General features: G+C 57.1%; 3 protein-coding genes across 6 annotated transcripts in view; 2 read left to right on the top strand and 1 right to left on the bottom strand.

Annotated features, from left to right (window-relative positions):
- BBC3 (BCL2 binding component 3) overlaps window positions 1-16,203 on the bottom strand; it is a 245,466-nt gene that overhangs the window by 47,793 nt on the left and 181,470 nt on the right. The window lies entirely within an intron of this gene.
- LOC116819223 (C5a anaphylatoxin chemotactic receptor 1) lies at window positions 763-13,539 on the top strand. Of its 4 annotated transcripts, XR_012656752.1 has the most exons (3): window positions 6,356-6,497; window positions 7,515-10,491; window positions 13,453-13,539. XR_012656752.1 is itself a non-coding variant. In XM_032770773.2 (2 exons), exon 2 carries the CDS (start codon window positions 7,535-7,537, stop codon window positions 8,609-8,611), a length of 1,077 nt encoding a protein of 358 aa, XP_032626664.1. In that variant the 5' UTR covers window positions 763-4,420; window positions 7,515-7,534; the 3' UTR covers window positions 8,612-11,233. The 4 variants fall into 4 exon arrangements, 3 of the variants coding, with proteins under 3 accessions (XP_032626664.1, XP_032626665.1, XP_074926650.1); XM_032770773.2 differs by lacking the exons at window positions 6,356-6,497; window positions 13,453-13,539 and adding an exon at window positions 763-4,420 and having other exon boundaries at window positions 7,515-11,233; XM_032770774.2 differs by lacking the exons at window positions 6,356-6,497; window positions 13,453-13,539 and adding an exon at window positions 4,694-5,060 and having other exon boundaries at window positions 7,515-11,233.
- LOC116819224 (C5a anaphylatoxin chemotactic receptor 1-like) lies at window positions 13,544-15,990 on the top strand. The gene is made up of 2 exons (XM_032770777.2): window positions 13,544-13,631; window positions 14,514-15,990. Exon 2 carries the CDS (start codon window positions 14,534-14,536, stop codon window positions 15,578-15,580), a length of 1,047 nt encoding a protein of 348 aa, XP_032626668.1. The 5' UTR covers window positions 13,544-13,631; window positions 14,514-14,533; the 3' UTR covers window positions 15,581-15,990.

The raw sequence follows: 16,203 nt of genomic DNA, 5'->3' as shown, positions 1-16,203 counted from the left end.
TGCGGGTTGCAGGGGAGTTGCTGGGAGCAGGGGGTGTTGCAGGGGGTTGCAGGGAGCAAGAGGGTTGCAGGGAGCAGGGTGAGGGATGGGAGTTGCAGGGAGTGAGGGGGTTGCAGGAAGCAGAGTGAGGGGTGGGGGTGGCAGGGTGAGGGGTGGGGCTTGCAGAGAGCAGGGGGGTTGCAGGGTGAGGGAGAGACCATGTCACTTTAGCCCATTCCCATCTGTGGGAGTCATTGCATCCCGACTGGCTGTCAGCAGATACCCTCCAGTCTCCCATATTCCAATCAGCGTCACCCCCCCCCCCCCAAATTGATGCAGAAAGGGGTGTCCCTAGGCACTGCTGAAGGGATCACAGGAATTTTTCATTCAGTATTGTGACAGGTTGGATCACAGAAATCCCATTGGGACTGCCATCTGATGTGCCTAGACTACCTCAGATCCCATTTTCCCTTCCAGCTTGGGACTCCAGTACCCTGCCTTGTCTGAGCCAGACACTTGCCTGCTGCAAACAGACCCAGGTCTGAACCACGTGACCCACAAGCTGCAGAGTTAACTGAAAACAGCTTAAGAAGTGCCCCTGTCTCCAGCATCCAGGGGCCCAACTCCCAATGGGGTCCAAACCCCAAATAAATCCTTTTCAACCTGTATAAAGCCTATACAGGGTAAACTCAGAAATAGTTCACCCTCTATAACACTGATAGAGAGATACGCACAGCTGTTTGCCTCCCCCCAGGTATTAATTAACCCCGGGTATGTATTAATAGGTAAAAAGTGATTTTATTAAATACAAAAAGTAGGATTTAAGTGGTTCCAAGTAATAGACAGAACAAAGTGAATTACCAGGCAAAATAAAATGAAACATGCAAGTCTAAGCCTAATACAGTAAGAAAACTGAATACAGATACAGTCTTGCCCTCAGAGATGTCGCAGACTGGACGCCTTCCTAGTCTGGGCCCATCCCTTTCCCCTGGGACAGTCCTTGTTCCAGCTCAGGTGGTAGCTAGGAGATGGCTCATGACGGCTCCCCCTTTGTTCTGTTCCACCCCCTTATATATCTTTTGCACAAGGCAGAAATCCTTTGTCCCTCTCTGGGTTCCCAGCCCCTCCTAAATAGAAAAGCACCAGGTTAAAGATGGATTCTAGTTCAGGTGACATGTAAGACACACCCACTTGCTAGCACACATGGATACAGGAAGACTTACAGGTAAACAGAGCCACCAACAGTCAATTGTCCTTGTCAGTGGGTGTCATCAAGATTCCAAACCACCGTTAATTGCCCACCCTTTGCATAATTACAATAGGCTTCAGAGTTATATTTCATATTCCTAATTTCAGATACAAGAACGATACATTCATACAAATAGGATGACCACGCTCAGTAGATTATAAGCTTTGTAATGATACCATACAAGAGACCTTTTGCATGAAGCATATTCCAGTTACAAATTATATTCACACTCATTAGCATATTTTCATAAAATAATATAGACTGCAACATCACAAGGATTATTACACTTTTCAGTTTAACATCAACATTATCAGTGGGTAACAGCAATGGTTTATCAAAATCAGGTTTGACTAGAAGAAGCTTTTTTTGGTCAGGTTTATCATGGAAATAACATGTTACTGAATCCCTTTGCGAACCCGTGGTAATATTTGACTAGGTCAATAGCAGATTGAACCTTTTGTGGTCTTGCCAGGAGTTCTTGAAAATATCCCTATAAGCTCTGACCTGCTGTATCTTCTGTGCCAACAACTATAGGCAAATCTTCCCCCTCCCTTGTCAGACAGGTAATTTGCATCAGCACTGACACTAGTTTTCAAATTCTCATCACTGTGCATACTGCAAAATTTCATTTCCCTTCTTAGAGTTGACTCATTCTTCCTATCCGCAGGCTCGGGTCCTTTCCCCGTCACCTTTCTCCTAGAGGGTTGAGATCTGAACCTCTCTGCTTAAAAGAATCCCTTGGCTGGCTGGGTGTGTCCACAAACTGCAGCCCCTCTGGGCTTTGAGCATCTACACAGACACCCTCTTGCATTCTTGCTTCAATTGCACCTTTGTTCTTTTATTTTGGGGTGGACTCTTCTCACTTTGCCAGGGCTGTTGTCTGCAAAGCCCTTCCTGGTGTTATCAGGAAGGGCTGATGCTGGAGGTTGATTTAATTATCCATGCATCCTTCATTCACACACCTGACATGCCTCTCTGAGTGGACGTCTTTGTCCAGCCTAGGAGGCAGTGGAAAGTCCTGCCACTGACTGGAAGCACATAAGTACTAGCTAGCTGCACCTGAGCAGCACCTTGGACTTCTATGCCGGGGAGCTGGAGACTGTGTTTCTCTTCGACAATTTAAACCTGGCCGGGTGCCTTCATACCTTACTAGAGTCTGTGGTCATTGGGGGTTCTCTCAGGGTTTGATGTGTCAGCGATCTGCAGAGCCGGGGCAGCACACAGAGGGAACACGCATGTAGCCAATTGATATCAACACTGAACAGAGCAGAGCACCACACCCGGGAGCATGTGACAACACTGGTGACCCCAACCACTGATCTGGTGAATAAGTGAGCTGTCCGCTTTAGGAACCGTGATCTAACATGGCAGAAAACCTCGAGCTAGGGAACCCCCTGATCCCCTCCGTTTATATACCCACAGAGTTTGATAACTCGTGGACCTGCTGGATTGCCATTAAGGGGGGGTCCGTATGAATTTTAAAAAAGTGTGGAAATATGGACTGGCCTATGTAGAGCGATGGTAGAAACTGAGGCTCTAAAAAATAATAAAAGTGAAAAAGCGAGAATTCTGCCACGAATGTCTATGGCAGTGAGATGGTTGGAACAGCACACCACAAATTTGGCAGAGCAACTAACAGTAACAAAGAAAGAGTTAAAAGGATCCAAAGAAGCTACACAGCCCTGGAATGCTCCCACTGCCCTTGCAGGGTGGCAAGCAGCCCAGAGACAACCAGCTATTGGGGTGGGTCAGGCTGTTCCTTGTTATCCGCGTGGGGAGTGTGCAAGTTGTTCTGCTATCTGGTGTCCAGCACCTTTTAGGTGTGTCTCTGTCTGCAGCATCAGCCCTTTCCTTGCCAGCTCCTGTGAGCCGGACCTGTCTCTGGCTCACAGCTTCACTTTGCTTTTTGTGAGCAAAGTCCTGACCATGACTTTAGCCCAGGCCTCAGGCCTCACACCGAGCCTCTGACAAGGGTTTATGTTTCAGGGCCTCCTCTTACTACACCCGGAGCCCTGTTGCTCTGACCACTCACCCCTGATGCTCTAAATCATTAGATCCTCTGCCTAGCGCTGGGGCTAGGACCCCAGAGTCCTGGGTCCCGGGGGGGGTCGGGGAGGTGAGACCCCAGGTGCCTAATGAAGCGATGGCCCAGGTGCCTGTTTTCACTCAAACAGGTGCAATCGTGGAGTTTCTCAGGTAGGAATGCAGCGGCAGAATCAGGCCTGAAGTGGGCCCCTGCCCTGCCCCGCCCTGCCGCCCGCAGCTAGCAAAGGCCTCTCAGCTGGGAGGGCTGCAGGTAGCTACCCCAGAGGGGTCCTGTGTTCCTGCCCCAGCTCTGGGAGGGGGCTACAGTATGAGGTCCCTCTGCTTCCCTCTCTCCTGGGTGGAAGGAAAGGGAGGTAGGGCTGGTTCCTACCCAGCCTCCCATAGCTACCCGCCCTTGCTGCAGCCTCAGCAGAGGAGAAGTCTGAATGGGCCCTGGGATGGAGTCCCCACCAGAGGGTCCCTCAGGGGCAGGGCCGAGGTGGACCAGGGGGGTTGGGTTCTGTGGGTAGTGCCCAAGATGCAGGCAGCTGGGAGGCCCCATGGCAAGGAGCTCAGAGCCTGACGTGGGGTCAGGGGGCACTCACCTACCCTGGCGCTGCAGCAGGAAGCAGGTTGAGATGAGGTTTTTGCTGGGAGAGTTAATCTCCCCAGGATGCAATTCTGCTCCAAACAGCCCCTTTGCGATCTCCTGTGCCTGACTTGTCTGTCTGCGCAGGGTCTCTCTGCCATCACCGCCTCCGTCCTGAGCAGGCGTGTGTTTGCACCGCTGTCATTTACCCCACGGGAGAGTGTAGCTATTCTGACCTGGGGGACGTTTCATGGGTGCAAACACCTGCATGAAGTGCTGGGGGGATGGAGAACGGGGCCCCAAGTCCAGAGCAGTTTAGGGGAGAGTTGCAGCACTGGGAATCAAACGCAGAGCTCCAGAAATGGGGGTGGAAGCCTCCACCAGAGCCAGGTTCCTTTCTGGGCTGCCACCCCACCTCTGAGCCTCTCCCTGCTCCTAAGGGCTGAACTAGGCAATTTCTCTGCAGAGCCCTGGAGCTTCCTGTTTGTGGTATTATAAAACCTCAGCCTTCGCTGCCTGTCCACACTTGCGAAAATCGCCTGCAACACGGACGCAGCCTGCGGGATCTGGCACACGAGGTGAGTGCTTGCTTAGCTCTGTGCCTCGGGCCCAGAGCCATCTCTTCTTGGGGGCATTGTGAGGCCTTCCAGTGGGGAACAGCCGAACCCATGGGGCAAATGCCGATGTCGTCCTGCCTGCACTTCGTGGGCAGCTCCTGGCATTGTCATTATCTCGGACAGGCACAAGTTGCTATGGATAGTCTGGGTTAGGCCTCGAAGCTTGTTGTTAAGCCAGTCGGGGCGTTGCTGAAAGTGGTCTGACCAAAGGAGGGCGTCTATCAGAATCCAGCTGAGACGGTGCCGGCCACGTTTAGTGCTGGCTCTGGGCTGGTGCTCCTGGATCATTTGCTTTTCCTCCGGTCCCCTGGGCTTGCTCTGATAGTCTGCCCACAGATCACCCCACGCCGGTGGTGCCTGCTCCCTGACCAGTCGTGTCTCAGGTCAGGATTTGCCCGTCGCGGTGCTGCATTTGGGGTGGAGCTTTAGATAGGCTGTGGGTCAGCATGTGAGTTGTTGGAATGGTCTCGGGGTTTGTCCGAGGTGTGGCAAGCCTGTTCCGTTTGATGCTGACAGCTCAATTCCTGGCACCCACGTCCTCTCTTCTCTAATGGGCAACCCTTCACTGCCGTAAAACAGGTCTTGGGCTGCCTCTGCACAGGTGAGCTTTTTGGTATAACTAAGGTATGAATGGAAAGTGGTGCAGTTATACTGGTGTCACCCCCATGTAGACACACTTATTCCGCATCAGGGCAGCGGCTTTCAGTGTAGTTGAGGTTGCTTGGGAAAGAGTTCGAGCTAACCGGAAAAAGCCCCTCTGATACAGGACTCAATGCCCCCTCAGCAACATATCTCAGCTTAACTCGATTGGTGGAACTGGTCACACTTTCCTTTGTGGACCAGGCTTGAGATTTTCCCCTGCACAAGGGGCTTTTTCTGGTTCCATTCTCTAGTTCAGTTAAAATATTTTTAGTTAACGCTAGGGGCTTGGGCTGTGTTTAACCCAGCCTGGTTGGATCGGTGTACAACCACACTGCTCCACCAATTAGCTCCGATACGTGTCTGGTGCCAGGGCACCCCCACGCCCTGATCTGTCCGTCCCCCAATAGTTATGATCACAGGGAATCACAGAATATCAGGGTTGGAAGGGACCTCAGGAGATCATCTAGTCCAACCCCCTGCATGAAGCAGGACCAATCACCAAATCCCTAAATGGCCCCCTCAAGGATTGAACTCACAACCCTGGGTTTAGCAGGCCAATGCTCAAACCCACCATGCAGGCTGCTTTGAGCCCTTGCAGGAGGGCTCCTGTGTTTACAAAACTCTTCCTTTGGGAAATTGGATTGCTTTGTGGCTAGAAGCTCTGCAGCATTGGAGCTGCCATTGGCTGAAGAGCCTCATTTCTGCATGTTTAGCTTTGTTAGCAACTGTACGTGCTGACGCGCCATCACTTGCTCTGGCCACCAGACCCCACTGCCCTCCCAGAGCTGGGAATAGAACCCAGGAGTCCTGGCTCCCAGCAGCCCCTGGGTAACCAATAGCTCCCGCTCCCGCTCCCCTCCCAGAGCTGGGGAAAGAAGCCGTGAATCTGAGGTTGTGCTGTTGCACGATCACGTTATTCTTTCACCAGCCTAAAGCAGGGGGAGAGGCCGAGATCAGGCACTTACTGCTACCCACATGGGCCCAGCTCAGCACAGCAACCTGCACCAACCAGATGGGGGGTTTCACCGAGGGCCCAGTCCTGTAGGCATTGCTGCCCATGCCTCCTGGATTGGGGACCTTGCCCGAAGAGAGTGCTTTAGAAATAGCAGTTCCTTTTTCCTTCCTGCCCCAATTACACGGCATTGCTCTTTCATCATGGGAAGGATGTGACGTTGGGCAACTGGCTTCACAGTGCAGAGTTGTCCTGTGACTGGGCTGGGCAGCCCGGGCACAGAACACGGAGATGCCCGGGCACAGAACGCGGAGATGCTCAGGCCCAGGTCCTTAGCCTCCAATGGGCATTTGCTGGCCTGTGCGAAAGGCGCTGGGGCCTCAGCCCAGCTCCCAAGAGGGCAGGCGTGCATCCACCCATTGGTACCGTCTGGGCCCCTGCGGGGTAGGCGCAGCAGAGAGGCCAAGGACTGAAGTCTTGTCTGCTCTGGGGGTCCCAGCTACCCCCTTGCAAACGTGGCTGTGCGCTGTGATTTGCTTTCCAAGCAGCGTTCAGCTGGAGCAGTGCAGACAATGGTGTAGCAGCGGGTGTGCAGCGGGGCAGGCACTGGAATCGGGGCAAATTGCCAGTGCAGCCAATGCCTGGGTGGGCTGTGGGACTTGGTCCCATCTCATCCTGGAGGGGGTGCGGCCGGCAGGGCCCTGGGGAAGGTGCCTGGGGGAAGCTGTCCTGGTAGCACCTAGGCAGCAGATTCGCTTTATCCAGCACCAAATTCACGCATGCTAATTCCTGCAGATTGACATTAAAAACAAACCTGTGAGTGATTCCAGCTGCTCTGAGTCCCGTCTCCCCCCGCTTCCCAGCAGTTCAGGGCCCTGAGGTGCCCCCAGACCAGGAGGCTGCTAGCTGGGAGTGGGGGTTTGGTTTAAAACCAGGAACATTCTCAAGGACAGGTTTTTTTGGGGGGTTGATAGGAACGGGGCATGAACCCTAATAATTCATGGCCAGTAAGCTGAGGTCTGACTGCATGCTCCCCTGCTGTGAGATTGATGGGAACCATCACTCTTCCCTCCCAGTGTGGATGAGGCCAGGGCCCGTCTAGCATGGTATCCCGTCTGCGACAATGCCCAGCACTATCTCACTCAGAGAAAGGTGTAAAAATCCTCTGAGCTCTGCAGCAACCTGTCCACAGGGGAAGGTCCCCCCCACAACACCTGTCAGGCAGCTTAGATTCCAGCCACACTTCCTGAGTCCTTCCCAGCGGGATGCCAGGTGGTCCCATGAGTACAAATGTTCAGTCCTCTTTAAAAATCCTAGTAAGCTCCTGGCCTCACAGAGGTATGTCGGTGAGTTCCACAGGCCGATCTGGATCTGTGTTTTAATAAAACAATGCGATTACGGTGCCATTCCCACAGAGCAGCAGAAAGTGACTGGCATTTCTATTTGACTGTTTGTTTACAGGATACAGAGCCTGCTGCAGAATGAGCGTCACCGAGGTGTCTGATGACTATGATCTTTACTCGTACGGTAACTTCACTGCACCCAGCTTCGACATGCTGACTCCGCAGACTTTCCAGCTGACCCCCATCCTGTGGGTGTCTCTGGTTCTCTACTCCCTCGTCTTCCTGCTGGGCGTGCCGGGAAATGCGGCTGTCATCTGGGTGACGGGCTTTGGGATGAAGCGCACAGTGAACACCGTCTGGTTCCTCAACCTGGCGGTGGCCGACCTCCTATGCTGCCTGGCACTGCCGTTCCTGGTCGTGCCCGTGGCCTGCGGCAACCGCTGGGAACTGGGTGACTTCGCCTGCAAGCTGCTCCCATCCCTCACCATCCTGAACATGTTTGCCAGTGTCCTGCTCCTGATGGCCATCAGTGTGGACCGCTGCGCCCTGGTGACCAGGCCCATCTGGTGCCAGAACCACCGCACGACCCGGCTAGCCTGGGGCCTGAGCGGGGCAGCCTGGCTCCTGGCTCTGCTCATGACCCTCCCAACCCTCATCTTCCGGACGACGCGCACCAAGGAGTTCTCAGACAAAGTGATGTGCGTCCTGGAGTACGCTCAAGTGGCCAGTTACCAGACCACCGTTGAGGTGTCCGTCGCTACCTTCCGCTTCGCCGCCGGCTTCCTGGTCCCCTTCGTGGTGATCGCCACCTGCTACGGCCTGGTCCTGGCCCGCGTCTACAGGAGCCGTTTCACTCGCTCGCACAAGACCATTAAGGTCATTCTTGTGGTGATCATCGGCTTCTTCGTGTGCTGGCTACCCTACCACGTGGTGGGGCTGATCATTGCTGCCCACAAGCCCACCACACGCCTCTACAAAGGTGCCACTGAGTCCGACCCCCTGATTGTGGGTCTGGCTTACGTCAACAGCTGCCTCAACCCCGTCATCTACGTCATCATGGGCCAGGACTTCAAAGACCGGTTCCAACGCTCGCTGAAGACCATCCTCCGCAACATGCTGAACGAGGATTCGCTCTCTATGGGTGACAACAGGAAGAAGACCAGATCCACGCAGGAGACCAAGTCCACGATGGAGGACCAAAGCATCGGGGTGTGAGCTGAGAACGGGCCCCCGGCAGCCCCACCGCGGGCTGGGCTTGTGACATGTCAGGCGATGACTGCCTCCCCTTCGCTCACTGTCGTTACCCTTAGGGCTCCGTGCAGGGCGCACAGCCATACAGCCACCGCCCCTCGCATGCCCCAGGCCCCTGCAGGCTGTGGGGTGGGGCAGATGGCGATATAATGCACATAATGCCACCTCTATATTTGCATATTTGAATATTCATGATTTCATTCCCCTATTTCCCCATCATCCGACCCTTTGGCGCCTCACTCCCCTTCCTATCCTCCCAGCTCCCGCCTTGATTTCCCCCCAATCTCCAGTTCCCCATGTCCCCCTTCCGCAAATTCCTTCTCCAGCCCTTCCCCCCAGTCTGGCCCCACCCCCAACAACCCCTCTGCCATAGAGGTGGGACTGGAGCAACACCTGGAATCGCTCTACAACCACATCTCCATGGCTACAGGCCACTCTCTGGGTGGGTCTCCTCTCTGGCTAGGGTGCTCTCTGTGGTTGGAGACCTCCATGCAGTGGGGTCTCCTCTACGGCTGGGGTCCTCTGAGAGAGAACCAGCCTCCAGGAGGTTAACTATGGAGATGTGGCATATGGAGCCTCACCCTCAGCTCTGCAGCTGTCCCAGGCAGGATCCCTGCATTGGGTGCTGGTGGCCCTTGGCCCGAGCTCCTCTCTCCCAAGCTATGGGGGGTAACTCCTCTGCCGGGCAGCAGTAGTAGCCTGTTACCCTCTTATGCAAATCAGCCATGAGAGGGCAACAGAGACCTGCCCTCCCTAGCTTACAGAGACCCAGGGCCGCAGGGCGTAACTTTCCCTGCCCCTCATGCAGTCGTTGGCACCAGCCCAGGGTGTGAAGCACAGGTCAGAAAGGGGCAGCGTTTGGGCACACACTCTGCATGGGTGCGGCCGAGCACCTGAGAGCCAGGTGCCAATGTGCATCCGTGCAAGCGGCCCCCGTGCAAGCTGCTGCAAGCAGCATCCACCGGGGGAAGATTACGGGAGCGTTTCTAGCTTCCCGCCCCTGTTGCCAGAGGCTCAGAATTTTCTGTAACTTCCCCCTTTTAGGGCAGGGATTTTGGGGATTAGGTTTTTGGATCCAACTGCCTCCCACCCCCTCCAGCACCCAGCAGGGGCACCATCCCGGAAATGTTGGTGTTTTGGGGTTTGTGTCATGGGAGAGGCTCCAGGGCACGAGCCAGCCCCTGACTGATTGGGCCGGAGAGAGACTTCCCAGGAGGTTACAGGTCTGAGTGCACCTCTGCTGCGCCCAGGCCTGGGACGCAGCACCCGGTGTAGCAGCCATGCTGACCCAGGGGATCTGAGTGAGTCCTGGCACCTCTGGGCTTCCCTGTGGGAGCCTGTGCCCAGCAAGCCAGAGTACTGTTTGTTTTAACAATAGGAACAAAGCATTTGGGGGAAAGGGTTTTAAAAACACAGTCTGCAACCTTTTTTCTCCTACCCAAAACCATTCTGCGATGAGGATCTAGACAGGGCCGGCATCTGCAGTTGCCCCAGCAGCTCTTGCATGTCACCCTGGCCCTGCAAACAGCCTCTCTCCCCCGCACCTCCCAGGAGACGCTTGTTACAAACTGCTCAATTCCCTTTGCTCACTGGCGTGCACAGCCCTTGCACTATCTCCTACCAGCACTCAGGCATTTGCTGAGCAGTGGTTTATCTTGAGCTGTCCTGCGTCCTTCCTGCTGGTTTGTGCGGCCAGACACCGATTGAACTGAACCAACAGCTTCTTCCCGCAACATCCACAGATAGCGGCCATCCCTTGCCAGAGCTTGGCTCCAGCTCTGTGACCCCTCGAGTCTCGTCCCTGCACACCGGCCTCTGAAGCAGCTGGGACTGGCTGGGCAGAGGTAGAGTGAGTCCTGCCCTGATCTGTGGGACCGAACCCCCTCAGGAGGTCTCACCAAGACCATCCCTGCAGCCCCGTGTGATTGTGCATTGCTCCCTCGGGGCCTGGCAGCCTGGTCCCAGCGGCTCCCCTCACCCTGGGCTGAGATCCCCCTGCCCCAGCAGATAAACAGGTGGATCTGGGGCCTGATCCTTGGCGCTACGCCTTCCTCCATTAGGCTGTATGGGGCTCTGCTGCCACTTACCCCAGGCGAGGCCCCTCCATCGCCCGCTGGGGCAGCGCCAATGTGTTCCTGTGGGTATTTCCAGGTTTGCCCTAAACACGGACGTGGCTGCTGCTGTGTCTCCCTTGAGTCTTGCTGTGACAATGAGTGTGCGGGGCCATGGGGGCGGTGGCATGAAGCCACCTGTTTATTTGTCAGGGTGGGGGGACCTCAGCCCAGGGACAAGGCACCCGAGGGGCTGGGAATGGGGCTGCCACGCCCTGAAGGGAGCATGGGTGGGGGTTACATTTAGCACTTTATGGTGCTGTCCACAAGTCTGGGCTTTTCGGGGCGCTGGTTCTGCACACACTGTCCGGGGGTCCCTCTTTGCCAGGGTCCCTGCCAGCAGGGCCTACGCAGACCAATTCATGCACCACACAGCGGGGGTCCTTAGGAATCCCGCCCTTCCAGCGCGCGGTGCTGCTCCTGGGAGACCCGAGTAACCACTCCCCATGTTCAGTGAATAAACGTGCCTCTTTGTTGCTGCGTTTGAGTTTGTGTTGGGATGTTGGGCTGGTGCTGATGGGTTAAAAACTGAAAAGCAGAAGCCCTGTTCATAGCTGAGCTCATCAGCTCTGGCGTTTTCCTGGGCGGCGGCCATAGGATGTGGCTAGGGACAGCTGCATGCGTTGCATGGGGCAGGGGCAGGCCATGGAAGTAACATGTCGGAAACGACCCACAAGCTGGGTGCCTGGTGGAGTCTGGGGTCCGATGAACTGGGGGTCTGAGGGGCTTCCCTCTGCCTCGCTCCATGGCCCTCAAGCTCACCAAGTCGGGTGCTTCCTGGCGGACGCGGAGCACAACATTCCCTGGCCCCAGGACTCTGATCCCACGGTCAGATCCGGGCCGGTGCAGGGGTGCCATGACCCAAGGAGCCCAGGCGCTGGGGGCCTTTCGATGTGCCACAAGTGAAGGGAGCGGGCAGCGGCAGAGGCAGCACACGCTGGCTGGGAGGGTGCAAGCAGAAACATCCCCAGTGAGTCTGTGAATTATGTATGTTCCATTCTGTGCATCCGATGAAGTGGGTTCTAGCCCACGAAAGCTTATGCCCAGATAAATGTGTTAGTCTGTAAGGTGCCACAAGGATCCTGTTCTTTTTGTGGATACGGACTAACATGGCTGCTACTCTGAAACTTGTGAATTATGGTCACACCTAAAGGCCCCAATCCTGGCCCGGCCCCTCTTGTCTTAGGGGCTATTGAGGACAGGCCCTGCCCACACCGCTAACAAAGCCAGAGCCCAGCTGAAGGGTGGCTGGTTTGGTTACACGCCTGACCCTGGGGCCAGCAGGCTCCGGGGGGGGGGGGGGGAGCGGGAGGGCATTTGGCAGTTGTGCCTAGGCCTCTTCCCCAGCCCCCAGGGCAGTAGCAAGCCACTAATCCTAGTTCTTGTTTCCAGTGTTTATTTGGAGGCTGGTCACAGGACAGCTGGGGAGTATTCTTGCTGCCCTAAGCAAACCGGCAGCTGCTGACGCAACTGACCCCTGCACCCCTGCCCAGGGAGGCAGCTGTCCCAGCTCCTACTCGGCTGTCGGGGGTGTGGGGGGGAACTATAGGAGTTAGAAATGCAGAAATGCCGGGGCTTGTGCAAGAGGCTGCGGGCTGTTACAGATGTTCTGGGTGGAATTCTTAACACACCAGCCTCTCAGGAAGTGGCCCCCATCTCCGCCCAGTGGAGGGCTATCAGTTCCTCTGCTTCGGGGCCAGAGCTGACCCCTCACTGGGCAGGGGTGGGGCGGAGGGCATGTTCCTTGGGGGCAGGTTATCCCATCACCAGCTCTGCAGCAGTGGGCGATGGCCTCTATTGAAGACTGGGCCAGAGGTCTGGCCACGCGCACGATGCTGGGCATTGTGAGTTTGTCAGTTCTCTGCGAGCACTGCTACCCGCCTCCCTCCTGCCTCTGGGATACCTGGGCTCTTGGCCGGTGTTGGGTGGGAGTGGGAGCTGCCCTGGCTGCCCTGTGGGATGCTGGGACGATCCCACTCCAGCCCCAGCTGTGATGCTGCAGAGCAGCCAGGCACGGAGTGGGGAGTCTCTCACCAGCGCATTTTGACAGGGCCCCCAGCAAGCCCTGCTCTGAGGAGCAGCGGGCAGTGACCACACCCTGCTCCTGGGGGAGGAACTCAAAGGCTGGGGCTAGTTTGTTTGCTTCGCTCTGTGCCATCCCCCGGGGACTGGTGCAGGTCCGTGTGGTGGGCCCTGGTTCATAAACAGACTGAATAGAAAGGACTAATCAAGGGTTCACCGCCGGAGTCCGGTTGGCAGCTCGGAACCATCCCTGGCACGGAACCTGTGTCCGCAACACGCGTTATTCACGCGTGTGACAGCTGAGTGAGTAACCCCCTCTACACCGGCCCCGACAGCCTGTGCTCATGTCCTCCCTGCCGGGGCTGGGGCATTGACGGGCGAGCCCCTGGTTGGGACTGCGTGGTAAACACAGGGTGTCCCATCACCCCACCCTCACGCCCCCGCAGTCCCTCCCGGCTGCACCTCCAGCCCGTTCTGCTGCCGCTGCAGAATTCCCAGCTTCCCCATTGTCTGCAGGTTTGTGTCTGCCTCGCGGCAGCCAGGCCCCATTGCCCAATGCTCTGGTGTGATGCAAAGGAAACCGCAGGGCCAGATCCAGCTGGGCCTGGGTCTTTTCAGGGAGGGGCATGTGGGGCAGGGGGTCCTGTTAACTCTTCGGTGCCCTTTATGCAGCAGGGAAGCAGCGACGACTCCTACCCACAGAGCGCAGCAGCAGCCAGCCCACGCCTGGGTGTGGACAGCTTGGAGCCGAAGCTCCAGCAGAGGAGGGTGAGCCAGTGGGAAGGGACTGGGCTGGGACTCAGGAGATCGGGCTCCAACTCAGCTCTGCCAGACGCCTGCTGTGACCTGGGGCGAGTAACTCCATCTCTCCGACCTCGGCCCCCCGCTGCCATGTGGGGAGACTGAGCCCTCTTCTGTCCGTTTGCATTGCTGGCTCTTTGGGGCAGAGCCTGCCTCTCACTCTGCATGCAGCCCCTCGCACAACGGGGCCCCAGTCTCAAGCTGGGCACACAGAGTGTGACTGTGTCAGTTGGGGGGGGTCACTCCCCCACTGCTGCAGGCCAGGGTGACGTCAGGGTAGGGCCCTGTCCCATGCCAAGGAAGTCGTGGTGGCAAGAATTAGCCCTTCATAGAATATCAGGGTTGAAAGGGATCTCAGGAGGTAACTAGTCCAACCCCGTGCTCAAAGCAGGACCAATCCCCAGGCAGATTTTTGCCCCAGACCCCTCAAGGATTGAACTCACAGCCCTGGGTTTAGCAGGCCAATGCTCAAGCTGGGGGGGGGGCATTACTGCACCCACTGGGCTGTAGGCAGAGAATCCTGCAGCAGGGTCCCCCCGGCTGGGGTGTGGCTGCGGCATGTACATGGTGTGGGGGGATATTATCCAGCAGGCAGGAGTCCCGGCTGCAGCTCTGGGTGTCTCTAACCCACAGAGAAATCATGGGGCCTGGAACTGCTGAGCCGGGGGCTGGTTGGTGAAATCATGCATGTGGCCTTGTCAGGCTCTGATGGCTCCTCCAAGCGTGGGACCAGCCTCTGGTGCAGCTGCTGGGGGTGGGACACCAGCACGGGAAGGGGCTGTGGTGCCTACAGGGGGACCCCACCCCAGGTCTATGCAACGATAAATCCAGGGCTGGCAGGCTCCTGCAGCGAGCACCGGGTCTTGAGTAGATGGTGCCATTTCAGAGCAGAAAAGGAAGAGAATTTTACTCAACTCGAATTTGGTTTTTAGGGGGCGGATCCTGCTGCAGAATGAGCGTCACCGAGTTGTATGATGACTACGATCCTGACTCGTACCCTAACTTCACTGTGCCCATTTTTGACGTGACGGATCCACAACTGACCCCCATCCTGTGGGTGTCTCTGGTTCTCTACTCCCTCGTCTTCCTGCTGGGCGTGCCGGGAAACGCGGCTGTTATCTGGGTGACGGGCTTTGGGATGAAGCGCACGGTGAACACCATCTGGTTCCTCTACCTGGCGGTGGCCGACCTCCTATGCTGCCTGGCACTGCCGTTCCTGGCCGTGCCCGTGGCCCGCGGCAACCGCTGGGAACTGGGTGACTTCGCCTGCAAGCTGCTCCCATCCCTCACCATCCTGAACATGTTTGCCAGTGTCCTGCTCCTGATGGCCATCAGTGTGGACCGCTGCGCCCTTGTGACCAGGCCCATCTGGTGCCAGAACCACCGCACGACCCGGCTAGCCTGGGGCCTGAGCGGGGCAGCCTGGCTCCTGGCTCTGCTCATGACCCTCCCAACCCTCATCTTCCGGACGACGCGCACCAAGGAGTTCTCAGACAAAGTGATGTGCGTCCTGGAGTACGCTCGAGTGGCCAGTTACCAGACCACCGTTGAGGTGTCCGTCGCTACCTTCCGCTTTGCCGCCGGCTTCCTGGTCCCCTTTGTGGTGATCGCCACCTGCTATGGCCTGGTCCTGGCCCGTGTCCGGGGTAGCTGCCTGGTCCGATGGCACAGGCCCACGGTGGTTGTATTGGTAGTGATTGTCAGCTTCTTCGTGTGCTGGCTTCCCTACCATGTGGTGGGGATGATCCTGGCCTCCTACACCCCCAGTGCCCGTCTGTACAAGCTGGCAGACACCACCCAGCCCCTCGTCGTCAGCCTGGCCTACGTCAACAGCTGCCTCAACCCCATCATCTACGTGGGGATGGGCTGGGGCTTCTGGGGCTTGGTGAAAAGCCGCCTGGCTGACGTGCTCCAGGAGGAGGGGGCAGCCCTAGGGGGTGAGGCCCAGGCTCAGCTCACCTCCACGAGCAGTGGGCAGGCCACGGAGATAACGGTTTAGGTCCATGGGGGCAGGGCCACCCGGAGGATTCAGGGGGCCTGGGGTCTTGCCGCCGAAGACCTGACACTTTGGCAGCAGGTTCCGGGGTGGAAGGACCCCCAGCCATGGGTCTTCAGGGCACTTCGGCAGCAGATCCCAGAGCGGAAGGACCCCTGCTGCTGAATTGCCGCGGAAGATGCTCCAGGGGCCCAGGCCTCGCGAGAGTTTTCCGGGGCCCCTGGAGCGAGTGAAGGACCCTGTTCTAGGGGCCACGAAAAAGTCTCGTGGGGGCTCCTGCGGGGCCCAGGGCCTAGGGCAAATTGCCCCACTTGCCCCCCATCTGGGTGGCCCTGCATGGGGGTCCCCCAGCTTGGGCGGGACCAGGAGAGCAGGGGACTAGACTGACCAGGCGAGATGCTCGCAGCCCAGCTGAGATGCGGTGCCTTGCGAGTACCATGTCTGTGCCTTGTGTGGTCGCTGAGCCTGGCTGGTGCTGTGACGTGTGGGGAGCTGAGTCTCTGCAGAGCCGGCTGGAGGGAGCAGTAAGATCTGCTGCCCCCCGAACATCCTGCAGCCCCTGAGCGAAGGGGCCAGCTCTGTATTACCACTGAACTGCTGCGACTGGAAGCTCTGGGGGCAGGGAC

The sequence above is a fragment of the Chelonoidis abingdonii genome, chromosome 11 (genome assembly GCF_003597395.2).
Source record: "Chelonoidis abingdonii isolate Lonesome George chromosome 11, CheloAbing_2.0, whole genome shotgun sequence".
Lineage (NCBI taxonomy): Eukaryota > Metazoa > Chordata > Testudines > Testudinidae > Chelonoidis > Chelonoidis abingdonii.
Note: the sequence above shows the minus strand (reverse complement) of the source record. Positions and strands in the feature narration are given on the sequence as shown.

Excerpts from the sequence above, each read along its gene's own strand:
- LOC116819223 (XM_075070549.1), top strand. The coding sequence starts at position 6,368 with ATGCTCAGGCCCAGGTCCTTAGCCTCCAATGGGCATTTGCTGGCCTGT. Across the intron at positions 6,498-7,514 it reads ACCGTCTGGGCCCCTGCGGG|GATACAGAGCCTGCTGCAGA; the intron begins GTAGGCGCAGCA and ends GTTTGTTTACAG.
- LOC116819224 (XM_032770777.2), top strand. The coding sequence starts at position 14,534 with ATGAGCGTCACCGAGTTGTATGATGACTACGATCCTGACTCGTACCCT.